This window comes from Gobius niger (genome assembly GCF_951799975.1).
Source record: "Gobius niger genome assembly, chromosome: 2".
NCBI classification, from domain to species: Eukaryota; Metazoa; Chordata; class Actinopteri; order Gobiiformes; family Gobiidae; genus Gobius; species Gobius niger.
This window is the reverse complement of record NC_136853.1, coordinates 45,381,687-45,395,010: the sequence shown is the minus strand read 5'-3', so window position 1 is coordinate 45,395,010 and position 13,324 is coordinate 45,381,687. Positions and strand designations below refer to the sequence as shown.

General features: G+C 38.1%; 1 protein-coding gene across 12 annotated transcripts in view; it reads left to right on the top strand.

Annotated features, from left to right (window-relative positions):
- The window catches only part of cacna1c (calcium channel, voltage-dependent, L type, alpha 1C subunit), a 373,377-nt gene that overhangs the window by 341,283 nt on the left and 18,770 nt on the right, over nt 1–13,324 (top strand). For 7 of the 12 annotated variants that reach the window (XM_079552350.1, XM_079552351.1, XM_079552359.1 and 4 more), the window contains 6 exons: nt 2,179–2,306; nt 4,059–4,155; nt 4,220–4,322; nt 8,525–8,626; nt 8,894–9,021; nt 12,074–12,208. In XM_079552350.1, coding sequence (XP_079408476.1) covers nt 2,179–2,306; nt 4,059–4,155; nt 4,220–4,322; nt 8,525–8,626; nt 8,894–9,021; nt 12,074–12,208 — 693 coding nt within the window. Of the gene's footprint in view, nt 1–2,178; nt 2,307–4,058; nt 4,156–4,219; nt 4,323–8,524; nt 8,627–8,893; nt 9,022–12,073; nt 12,215–13,324 lie in introns of all 12 variants that reach the window. The other 5 variants (XM_079552357.1, XM_079552349.1, XM_079552356.1 and 2 more) reach the window with 1 other exon arrangement.

The window sequence follows — 13,324 nt, the reverse complement described above, 5'->3', positions numbered from 1 at the left end:
GGAAAGTGACTTCAAGGCGAGACACGGCAGGTGAAAGTATTGATGTTTCACGCAGTGGTGGAAGTGGAGATTTGTATCTGTTTTCCTCCCTTTACATCTTAGTTTTCATGTCAGGTATAAAAATGATGATGTTTATTTGATGATGTTTTGTCTGCGAGGTGGGGGCGACCCGGAAGTAGAAAGGCCGTCTTTCCCGCGGGTTTTCATTCATAAATATTGACAGATTTGACATCCACGTGTCCTGCTAAGGGGCCCCGTGATGACGCTTTCACCCAAATATGGTGTTTTTCCAAAAATGTGACAAAAATTTGACAAAAAATGACAAAAAAATGACAAAAAAATTACAAAAAAATGACTAAATTTGACAAAAAATTGACAAAAAAAAAAAAAAGATAAAAAATTGGACAAAAAATTGACAAAAAATGCGACAAAAAATGACAAAAAATGACAAAATTTGACAAAAAAATTACAAAAAAATTACTAAATTTGACAAAAAATTGACAAAAATTGACAAAAAATTGACAAAAAATTGACAAAAAATGACAAAAATTGACAAAAAAATTGACACAAATTTGACAAAAAATTACAAAAAAATTGCTAAAAATTGACAAAAAAATGACAAAAAAGTGACTAAATTTGACAAAAAATTGACAAAATTTGACAAAAAATGACAAAAAATGACAAAAAATGGACAAAAAAATTAAAAAAAAATGATAAAAAATTTGAAAAAAAATTGACAAAAAATGCGACAAAAAATGCGACAAAATTTGACCCAAAAAATTTGACAAAAAATGACAAAAAATGACAAAAAATTGACAAAAAATGTCAAAAAATGGACAAAAAATGACAAAAAAATTGACAAAAAATGCGACAAAAAATTGACAAAAAATTGACAAAAAATGACAAAAAAATGACAAAAAATGCGATGTGATGACGCTTTCACCCAAATATGGTGTTTTTCCTCCTACGAGACGCTGGAGCGGAAAAGTGGAAGAACGGGCCGAGCATGCGCACTCGCTACAAAACTTCAGGGCTGGTTTTCTCTGAATGAGAGAAGCCGCACTCGGGCAGAGCCTGAGCCCTTATAGAAGCTCCCACAGACTCCAAACTTTACAGGCTGAGACACAACAACATTTTGAAGGTTTTTTCAGAGGGATTTTTTAATATCTAATTCCTAGCCTGATTTATTCAGCTTTGAAACAAACAAAAAAACAGGCGGAATTTGAGTTTTTACAGATTTTTTCACTGATGATTAGTTTATTGAAAAACTAAACAAAATATCCAAAATCCCCTCTGAAAAAATCTTAGTCACTAATATGTCAATAAAATAAAACCATAACATTTAATCTGGCTCAATTCATTATTTTGATTTCCCAAAATATAGGCAATTTTGGCCATTTTAATGCTCAAAATGCCTTATTTTTATGTGAAAACATAAAATGACAGAAAAAATGCAACACATTTTTTTCTCATATTTATATCTGTAATGTTCAGCAAAAGTTTCAAATTGACGTCTCTACATTTATTTATTTTCCCCTATTCACCTGCAGTGTCTCACCTTAAAATGGTGACATATTCTATATTAGTAGCTGCAGTTTTAAAAATGTAATATGTAATAAAATTGAGCCTTGTGGTGCACCATACTCCACGGAATTCCTTTTAGATTCATGTTTCTTTTTAATACTGGGCTTTACCCAAATCTAAAAGCTTCTCGACTGGAGAGCAACAATGTAACGCCTCATTTGAAAGCTAAGACCTACAAAAGTGACGGTAACATTTCGTCAAGTCGCCACATTTTTGTCATATTTTTGTTGTTTTTTTAAGCATTTTTTGTCCGTGTTTTTCTCATGTTTTCATCCTCTTTTTCTCGCTATTTTGATGCTTTTCTTTCTAGCTTTTAGATTTGGGTAAAGCTCGGTTGAGGCCCCAGAGCCAGTGGCCCCTCTCTGCTCTTCCAGAACGGACATGTGGCCAGTCCGCCCCCGTTTAGAAATGCCATAATTTTCCACATAAATCTATGGAGAACGTTGAATTATCCCATTATTGGTGTAATTGTGTCGACTTGTTCGTCCTCTTAATGACTTGTGTGTGACTTGTGTGTGACTTGTGTGTGACTTGTGTGTATAACTTGTGCTGTGAACATCAAGACTAATCAGATCCATTTTAATTCCCGTGCAGATTATCAACCTGTTTGTGGCCGTCATCATGGACAACTTTGACTATCTGACTCGGGACTGGTCCATCCTGGGGCCGCATCATCTGGACGAGTTCAAGAGGATCTGGGCTGAATATGACCCAGAGGCAAAGTCAGTGTGACAACAGTAAAAAAAAACAAAAAAAGATCCAGTTCTGTACGTTTTGTTAGTGTCCAAGCCTGATGGCCTCAGTTTTATTTTGTTTATTGAGACTTTTGACACTGCATCTTTAGGTGTCAGTGTCAATCAGAAGGCTTGTTAATGGGAAAAAAACATCTTCTGGGGCTTCACAGCTAGAAGGTCCCAGGTTCGGTTCCCGGGTCTGCATTAGTTTCCTCCAGGTTCTCCGGTTTCCCCTATTGCTGGGTTTCAGGTCACATCACAGCGTTCTAAAGGCCTATACTGTTATATAGAGGTGAATTATTTAGTTATTGAGGACATGTTTGGTCTTGTACAGAGAGATCATGGACCCAGTGACTGATATTAATGATCATTTTTGTAATTCATACATTTTACTTTTTATAACTTGTGAAAGTGTAATGCCGTTAATAGGAAAAACTGGCTCCTCCCCCCACTGGGTCCAATGACATCATCACATTCTAGAACCTGCAACCCAGCAATAGGTGGCACGTTCTTTGTGTGAATGAATTAATTGCAGATTGGCAGCCTCATGTCCGTCAGTCTACCAAGGGGCGGCTGTGGCTACAATACGTTTGTTAAGTGATGATGTCATCGCTCCACTTCCGGGTCCAACGCAATTTTCACCCTGTTCACTATAACAGGATTGAGCTGATTTGAACCTATACGTATTTTATTTTAGTTTTAGTCTTTTGACTAAAATGTAATTTAACTTTAGTCGAGATTTAGTCAAAAAAAACTTTTAAATTTTAGTCTAGTTTTAGTCGACTAAAATTAAGACTAATTTAGTCGACTTTGTATTTATAATATTCATTATAATCATATTGAATCAAGGTCCTCGACTTCATGGAGCTGCTCCACATGAACAAAGCTCAGAGCTGATCCTTTCTACAAAAAGTAAATATCAAGCATTGGCTTAAATGACTTGAATTGAGGAAATGTTTCTTGTTTTGAGCGGTTTTCACTCATTTAGACACTTTTCCTGATTGGACCGAGTTTCCTTTGCTTGTTTGAGGACATTTCAGACCAGTTCTAGGGTAAATCTCGCTTGAAATAAGAAAGTAAAATTGCCAATGAGACAAGACCAATTTTCTTTCCCCATTGGCAAAGAAAATGACCTGAAATAAGGACGAAATGTATCGAAACGAGTCAGAAACATCTCAGAACAAGTGAAATAATCCAGGACAAATGCCCAACAACTTCTTAACCAGTCAAAACAACTAAAAATTGGATTATTGTGCTCAAATTGAGACATCTAAATTAATCTAGTAAATTACTTTTTGCAGTGTTGAGTGTTGAGAATTGACATGATCTGAGGCTCTTTCAGACGCTCAATACAAGTTTGGATGATTTTAGTCTCTCCTTTTCATTTTTATTTAGTCTTATTTTACTCGACTAAAATATCTGGACATTTTAGTCACAGTTTTAGTCTCATGAGAAACTTTTAATTTAGTTTTAGTCCAATTTTAGTCGCCAAAAATATCACTTTGACTAAAATTAAGACTAAATATTATAGTCGACGAAATTAACACTGCTAGACATCTGATCACACAGAAATATCACACTTTGGATTTTCATTAGTGATGCTTTCCTGACATTAATTACCAAATAACAAACGTACAGCAGTTTAGCACCACCGAGTCTGGAGTGAGTGAATAACGACTGCATTGTGGCGCTTTGAGAAACTTCATAAAGTGCAGTACAATGTGTGTTCCGTGTTTTCAGGGGGAGGATAAAGCACCTGGATGTGGTGACTTTGCTCCGGAGAATCCAGCCTCCTCTCGGCTTCGGGAAACTGTGTCCTCACCGAGTCGCCTGCAAGGTATTTCACAATCACATTTATGATCCAATCCAAAGCATGCATTTACGTGTCCGTGTCTCTGCAGCGCCTGGTGTCGATGAACATGCCCCTGAACAGCGACGGGACGGTGATGTTTAACGCCACACTGTTCGCTCTGGTTCGAACCGCACTCAGGATAAAGACCGAAGGTATCAGACAATCACAACACAATGGCCTTCAGATAAGAGAGAAAGGGAGGTCTGAATAGTAGCCCAGCGGGAGAGGTACATGTGAGGGAATAGTCAAAGAGTCTGTTAAAACGTGGCAGTTTTCCCAGGGTTAGTGCTAGATCGTGTGCTCCGGAGGGACGGTCTGCTGTGAGTTTGTGTAGATCTATGAGTTGGTTTGTCTAAAAATACAAATAATCCTAATCCTAATCCTTAAAGTTAACCCCTTAAATCCCACCTGAACCGAGCACAGTTTCTCCAGTTTGGCTTTACCCCAAGTCCAAAAGCTTCTGGAAAAAAGCTGTGAAAATAGCAACAAAACTGAGACGAAAAACAATGATGGAAATGTGACAAAGAAGTGACGAAAAATGGATGGAAAAAGTGGCAAAAATGTGACCAAAAAAATGACAAAAATTGATTTAAAAGAAATGACCAAAAAATGACAAAAATGTGACAAAAAATGGATTCAAAATTGAAGAAAAAATGACAAAAATGTGATAAAAATGTGACGAAAAAATGGACGAAAAAATGACAAAAATGTAACAAAATGTGACAAAAAAAAGTTACAAAAATGAGTTGAACACCCAACAAAAAAAAATGTTGGAAAAAAAATCTGATGACGTGAGGAAAAACATCCTCTCGGTTCAGGCGGGAGTTAAGAGGTTAACCATTTCCCTGGCCCTAACCTTAATTTGTGTCATGATATCTCACGTTTTCACAGCAGACTGTCCCTCCGGAGCAGACCATCTAGCACTAACCTTTTCCCAGGCTCCTTTAACTTACATTGAGGAAATGCATCTTGTTTTGAGGGGTTTCCACTCATTTAGACCTTTTTCCTGATCTGACCAAGATTATTTTGTTAGTTTTTTTTTTTTTTTTTCAAACTTTATTTATTGAACTTTTTTAATATAACCCGACATACAGTTGCAAGATTGTAAATATAGAGTGTCACATTTCTTAGAAATTAACTGCATGTAAAAAACTCCACCCACCCTCCTCCCCAACCAAAGGCCAATCAACCAATCACACAAAACACATAAACACACACACGCACAAACAAAAACAAAAACACACTTCCTTAAAAATACAGAATTTAAATTGAATCTAGAAAAAGAGGGGGAAAAATATATAAAAACAAAGAAATAAAATAAGTAAATAAATAAAAATACAATAAATACCAAAATGAAAAAAAAAAAGAGAAGAAAAACTATATGTAGGTACGTACACACATTCTAATCATCCTCAAAAGGAACTGGCGGCACGGTAGCGCAGCGGTTAGCGCTCTCGCTTCACAGCTAGAAGGTCCGGGTTCGATTCCCACCTGGACGGGCCTTTCTGTGTGGAGTTTGCATGTTCTCCCCGTGTCTGCGTAGGTTTCCTCCGGGTGCTCCGGTTTCCCCTACCACTAAAAACATGCACAATAGGCCAGGATGAATGATGTGTGTGAGTGAATGTATGGTGGTGTCAGAGGGTCCGTTGGCGCAGACGTGTGTAGTCGCGAAAGCGCCTCTGACAGTCTCCACCAGGGGAAACTGAAGCTACAAACGTAGTTTACCACCACCGAGTGTGGAGTGAATGTACAATTGTCTCATGTAAAGCGCTTTGTGACTATATGTCTGTGAAAGGCGCTATATAAATAAAGATCTTCTTCTTCTTCTTCTAAAATAACCTCTAAATGCTGTAAACTTTGTGTGAACGAATTAAAACATGGAAAATCCCCGAGATTCCTGTTGATGAATCAGCTCTGACATGGTGGTTCTGGAGGCTCCGTCTGCGCTGTAGGTCCAGCCCATTGTTTCAAACGTTTTCCTGTCCGTAAATCTCCTCCTCTTCACTGTCTTTACAAAACTTTTAATGCATCCAAAGAAATATTTCCTCCTGCCTTTACGCGCTGTATTGATCAGACGCTCCGTGGGGAAACCGAACGCACATGTGGATAATCACCATAATGTAAACATAGATGCGCCGCTTTTACGAAATGAATCCTGATCTTTCGACAGTTTCACTCAAATAAATAATAACTATAAAGTCACAGCGAGTCATTGAGAGTCATTGGCCTCAAGTCCAAGTTAAGTCTCGAGTCACAAACAGCAAGTCCAAAGTCAAGTCTTTTCAGAGCTTTGGTCGAGTCTAAATAGTCAGAGACCAAGAGCCGAAATGTTCATCCTTGATCCTGTGAAGAACCACAAAGGCACCGACCATTAGCGAGATCCCGGGGCGGTGGTTTATTGTGATTAAATAGAATGTGACCGTTTTATTTAATCACAATAAACTATAACTTTATGCCTTTTTCCTTTATTTTTAAAAATAATTGTGTTAGATTTAATGGTTTTACTTCTCACCATGATTGAAATAAATGTATATTAACTGACATTTTGTGCTGTTCTGCTCTGACTGAGACAGAATTTTTTATTTTTTTTTACTTTGTTTTAATGCTGGGGTGTGTTTGTATGTGGGGCCCTGCCCACTGAGCCCCCTCCTCTGATTCGCCCCTGGCCTGAGCGCTCAGTGCAGCTCGGTCCTGACTGGACTGTGCAGAGAGAACGCACTCTAGGCTGCACAAAGTTCATAAACTTTAACCAGGAGCCTCTGGACGACTGAGAGTCTGTTTTAAGTTGCATTTGTTACAGTTACTGTCACATGTGGAAGAAAAGTCAATGGCTGTATCCGAATGTCCACACTATCCCCTAACCCCTCATTCACTACACAGGCCCGCACTATATAGTCACTATATTGTCACTGATTCTGTTGCGATTCGGACACAAGACACGACTTTCTCCGCGCTGCGTGACGTCACACGCGCTGCGGCTGCAGATATGTTTGTTTTTGGTTTTTTTGTTTTTTTTATCTCAAATTATTTATTGTTACAAACGTTTATTTTATGAAACAGAACGACTGTTTTGGCACTTTTACAGGCGTTTTATTTGTCTTTTAAATTAAAATTAAAACTATCATCACAGTGTCCGAAGCGCCAGCAGATTGAGTGACTACATCTGCTAAAAGTTCGCTAAACTCCGGGAATAAAGTATTTCTGTGATAAAAACCAAACTCAGAGACAGTGGAATATTTATGGATTAATACGAGTCAGATACTTTATATTTAACATGGATTTTACATGAATGACTTGGATTATTGGAGAGGAAGCTGTCGGTCATTTAACAGCTCAAGCTAAAGGTTAGCAGCTAACGTTAGCATCTTTTCATCGTAACCGTTTATATTTAGGTCGTTTATTCATGAGAAACACAAACACTCGACTGAAACAGCTGATTTACTTCAGTCGTGTTGTTTAGTTCACAGACCTGTCTCTGTCAGGCTCTTCTCCCACTCTCGCAATGCATTGTGGTCTATATTGACCCGTTTAGTGACCATCGATGCTCACTACTATTCGAGATGCATTGTGGGAAATTTCGAGTGGACGACTTTTTTCTCTCTGGACATTCGGACACCCCTACAACATGTGACCACTATATAGTCTCTATATAGTCACTATATAGTGACTATATAGGGAATAGTGTGGACATTCGGATACAGCCTGTGACTTTGGGTATTTCCATGTTACGATGTTGCGCTTCACATCATAAGCTTCATAAAAGCTCCGCATTTGTCCATTTCCTAAATTAGATCTTTTTTCTGTGAATATGAGGCTAAATTTCATCAAATAAAAAGTAGCTGATCAGGAACCTGAAAAGCAGAAGCTGATCCCAGAGCCACGATCTGCCTGACTGTTGTTTAACCGACATCCGCTTCACGGGCACCTTTTACACGCTGCCTCGAAAAGGAGGAAGATACGAACTCTCATTCATGTGTAGAGATGGAAACCGGGTCTGTTGGACGATGGTTGGAATTTTGGTCAAAGACTGTTACAGTTTATGGGAAACATTTACCAATTATTTTGCAAAGAGCCGCATTGTATTAAACACCTCCAATCATGCAGAGAGCCGCACTCTGATTGGCCAAGAGCCGCGTGTTCGCCACCCCTTCTTTAGATAATCCAGGTGTTTATTGGACAAAACAAACACGAACAACAAAGACATGATAATCGATCACTGTCCACAACGCTAAGAAGCCAGGCAGAAGTAAATCAGTGACCATTTCAACAGCTCCATGGTTCCTTTCTTTTCAAACTCTTGTTCTTAGCTTTAACTCATCATTTCATGTGTCATATCTTTAACCTGTGTTTGCAGGAAACCTAGAGCAGGCCAATGAGGAGCTGAGGTCCATCGTGAAGAAGATCTGGAAGAGAACCAGCATGAAGCTTCTGGATCAAGTGGTGCCTCCTGCTGGCGGTATAAAACTTTGCATTTTCCCACACTGGTCATAGTGCGGGGGGTAACTGGAATTATTTAATGTTTACACTATGTAATACATTAGCAAAATAAATGGTGCAGATTTGAATCATTTGCTTCAAAGCTGTTTAAATGACAGTCAAGTAAGTATAAAATGTAATTGCACAAACCAGTCATTATAAACTTGGATAAAATGAGTGTAATAAAAAACACAGTTAGAGGACGGCCGGTTTAGAATTTCAATGATGTTTTTGTCTTTGTTTTAAGATGATGAAGTGACAGTCGGGAAGTTCTACGCCACCTTCCTCATTCAGGAGTATTTCCGAAAGTTCAAGAAGAGGAAAGAGCAAGGACTGGTGGCCAAGGTGCCTCCAAAGACGGCCCTTTCTCTGCAGGTGAGCTTTCAGAACTGTGTACTCGGGACGGGCCATACCACGTTTTTTGGAATCGATACGATACCGATACTTTTGGGGTCTTTTTTGTCGATACCGATACTGGTCATTTCATATGGGTGAATGTATTTCAATAAATATACATCTCTAAAACTGGTTATTTTATATAATTAACCTCTTAACTCCCGCCTGAACCAAGAGGATCTTTTTCTTCACGTCAGCAGATTTTTTTTTCCATCGTTTTTTTGTTGGATATTCAACTCATTTTTGTAACTTTTTTGTCATTTTTTCATCAATTTTTTATCAATTTTTTGTCATTTTTTTGTCACATTTTTGTCTTTTTTTCGTCAATTTTTTGTCATTTTTTTGTCGATTTATTGTCATTTATTGTCTTTTTTTTGGTCAATTTTTTGTCATTTTTTGTCACATTTTTATCACATTTTTGTCATTTTTTGTCTTTTCTTCGGCAATTTTTAGTGATTTTTTTTGTCGATTTTTTGTCATTTTTGGTCTTTTTTTTTAGTCATTTTTGTAGTCATTTTTTGTCACATTTTTGTAATTTTTTTGTCCATTTTTAGTCAATTTTTTTGTCATTTTTTTGTCACATTTTTATCACATTTTTGTCATTTTTTTTGTAAATTTTTAGTCAATTTTTTGTGATTTTTTTGTCAATTTATTGTCATTTTTTGGTCAATTTTGTGGTCAATTTTTTGTCTTTTTTTGTCTTTTTTTTGTCAATTTTTTGTCTTTTTTTTGTCATTTTTTGTCACATTTTTATCACATTTTTGTCATTTTTTTTGCCATTTTTTGTGATTTTTTTTGTCGATTTTTTGACATTTTTTGTCATTTTTTTCTAATTTTTTGTCACATTTTTATCAATTTTTCGACCATTTTTTGTCAATTTCCTGTGACATTTTTGTGATATTTTTGCCACTTTTTTGTCACATTTCCATCATTGTTTTCGTCTCAGTTTTGTTGCTATTTTCACACCTTTTTTCCAGAAGCTTTTGGACTGGGGTAAAGCCAAACTGGAGAAAATGTGCTCGGTTCAGGCGGGACTTAAGGGGTTAATTGGTCCATTAAAATTATATTACTTTAACTGGTTAATTAAACAATGTTAATGTGAAATTAAATACATAAACAACATTTCAAATTAATACTTAAATGACAAACAGAACCTAAACCAGAACGATCAGCCCGGCTCAGTTCAATCCTTTGCTGTTGTGACTGTTTTGGTTCAGAACAAAGAAATAAATCATCCTATTGTGTTGATAATTGCTGCCCCGCCTTCCTTTTACATATGCAAATTAGTATCGATCCCTTTGCCCAATATCGATACTTAAAAAGTAGCCGTTTGGTATCGATATATCAATACTTTGATATCGATCTGCCCATCCCTACTGTATACTGTATTTATCTGTGAAGAAAACGACCGGCAAAATGAGTAATTTATATGAAAATGAACTTATACAGTAATGATAATACAGTAAATGATCAGATTCAGTATTTTAGGGTTTTCTTTGGGCTTCACTGACCTGAGTCTTGTTAGCTTTAGCTTCTCTTTCATGACTGTTCTTCTATTCTCTTCTATTTTATATTTGTCAAGTCTTCCTAAAGAGACAACTCTTCTCTCTCTCAGTTTATAGTTGAACATTATTATGGCCATGGCGGTGTGAGTTTGAGTCCTGGCGCAACAATATTATTATTTGTATTTTGCTGAGATCCCTAAATTACTAAAGAAATTAACAATAAAATGGGAGTATGGATTTGAACCCCTGACCTGTGATGTGTTCGTGTCATGCACAGGTGGTTTAGAGCCACAAGGTGCAGTTTGATTCTCTCTAAATATGGAGGAAACAATCCAATTCCAATCAGCCCTACCTGGTTCTGCATCAACACCAGTTGTTCCATGGCAGTGTAACAGGCCAGAGTGTACCCCCGATTTGGACGATACCCGGGGTTAAAGGGGCCTAGGCTATTTTATACCCGGGGTATATTATAGCCCAGGCTGTTTCATACCCCCCAGGCCAGATTATACCCCCAATGATAACAGTCATGTGAAGTGATACAGCAAGAATTATACAGTAGTTTAGGGTGCAGTTACAATCCATGCTCCTGCAGGTACAGGCTGTTGTTATGTCTTTGGGCAAGACACGTTTTATTTACACTTAAGTCAGTTCGCTCCGTTCATCGAGGGAAGATCACGAGCTCGCGTTGTCAATAAAAGAAAAAACAACAACGCGCGAAACGAATGTTAAGCATCAATCGGAGGATTTGCACTTTCAATGGCTTATATTCCATCCATCCATTTTCTTCGCTTAGAGGAACTGATCTGCTACAAAAACCTCTGGCGCTCAGTAATACTAAGAGGAGGTGTTTATCAGTTAAAGGCATCGATCTATGGAACGGTTTATCTATTCAACTTAAGGCTCCAAAACTATTAAAGCATTTAAGAAAATGTATAAGTTAAACATGATAGTGAAGTATAGAACACTTGAATGAAGACCAGTAGAAAAGAAGTCGATCGAGGAAACAAAGCATCATTTCTGATTGTTGAAGTTTAAGTTTTGTGCGTAAGTGTTTCCATCGTTGGTATTAGAGAAAGTGTATAATGTGTCTCTTTGGACACAGAGTCACAGTTTGTAAAAGGGGTTTAGGCAGAATAAGTCTCAGCTTCAGCCTAAACCCCTGTCGGTCAGGCATCATTTAGATTAAATTCTTTTAGTTTTCTTATTGTATAATGTCTTAGATCTTTGGAAAACATGTGACATGTGATTTAAATGTTCATAATGACCGAAGAAAATAAATAAACTAACTAACTAATTTGATGACATGTTTCTGAGTTTACGATGTACTAAAGGAGGACAAAGCAAATGTTGTTCCAATACTAGAAAAAAGTGCCTTTAATTCATGTGCCATTATTATAAAGCATTACTGTTTAGTTTATTTAATCCAGACTGGTCAGTATTTGAACAGGAGACTGTGGAAATAGCAGGTAGTTATTGTTCTTATTGCAGTGGGCGTGTACTCGGTAACTGGTGTTTTTCGTAAATAGGCGGGCCTGCGGACGCTCCACGACATCGGGCCGGAGATCCGGAGGGCCATTTCCGGGGACCTGGCGGTGGAGGAGGAGCTGGACAAGGGCCTGAAGGAGACGGTGTCCGCTGCGTCGGAGGATGACATCTTCAGGGTAAAGGTCTGATACACATGCCGTCACTCACTCTCCACAAGACCGAGAGCGGCCCCTTCTCCTGCTCCATTCATCCGCACACGCACCGGGACGCTTCTGCATGAGCGTCCGGCAAGGCTACGGCTGCTGACGACAACCGCATCCAGCCAGGAGAGCGACCGCGGCCAGATCCATGCACGCTCTGCTGATCAGGCTTTCACAGCAAAGTCTCTAATCAGTCACTCGGGAGACGCCAGTCGCTCCGCAGCCCTTTCCAAGCAGCAGCGTGAAAAGTCTACGCTTGAATACTCTCTCGGTGGAAGAACATCTCTTGTGATGAGGTTTCTCTTTGCTAAAGCTCACAAGGTCAAGGTCAAGGTCACATTTATTTATAGAGCACATTTACAAACAGCAGCTACTGCCCCAAAGTGCTGCACAGATTCATAAAATAAAACAATCAACATTTAATACAATAATCTGCGAGGTGGGGGCGACCCGGAAGTAGAAAGGCCGTCTTTCCCGCGGTTTTTTCATTCATAAATATTGACAGATTTTACATCCACGTGTCCTGCTAAGGGGCCCCGTGATGACGCTTTCACCCAAATATGGTGTTTTTCCTCCTACGAGACGCCGGAGCGGAAAAGTGGAAGAACGGGCCGAGCATGCGCACTCGCTACAAAACTTCAGGGCTGGTTTTCTCTGAATGAGAGAAGCCGCACTCGGGCAGAGCCTGAGCCCTTATAGAAGCTCCCACAGACTCCACACTTTACAGGCTGAGACACAACAAGATTCTGAAGGTTTTTTCAGAGGGATTTTTTAATATCTAATTCCTAGCCTGATTTATTCAGCTTTGAAACCAAAAAAAAATTAGATTAGTTTATTGAAAAACTAAACAAAATATCCAAAATCCCCTCTGAAAAAATCTTAGTCACTAATATGTCAATAAAATAAAACCATAACATTTAATCTGGCTCAATTCATTATTTTGATTTCGTTGCCCAAAATATAGGCAATTTTGGCCATTTTAATGCTCAAAATGCCTTATTTTTATGTGAAAACATAAAATGACAGAAAAAAGGCAACACATTTTTTTCTCATATTTATATCTGTGATGTTCAGCAAAAGTTTCAAATTGAC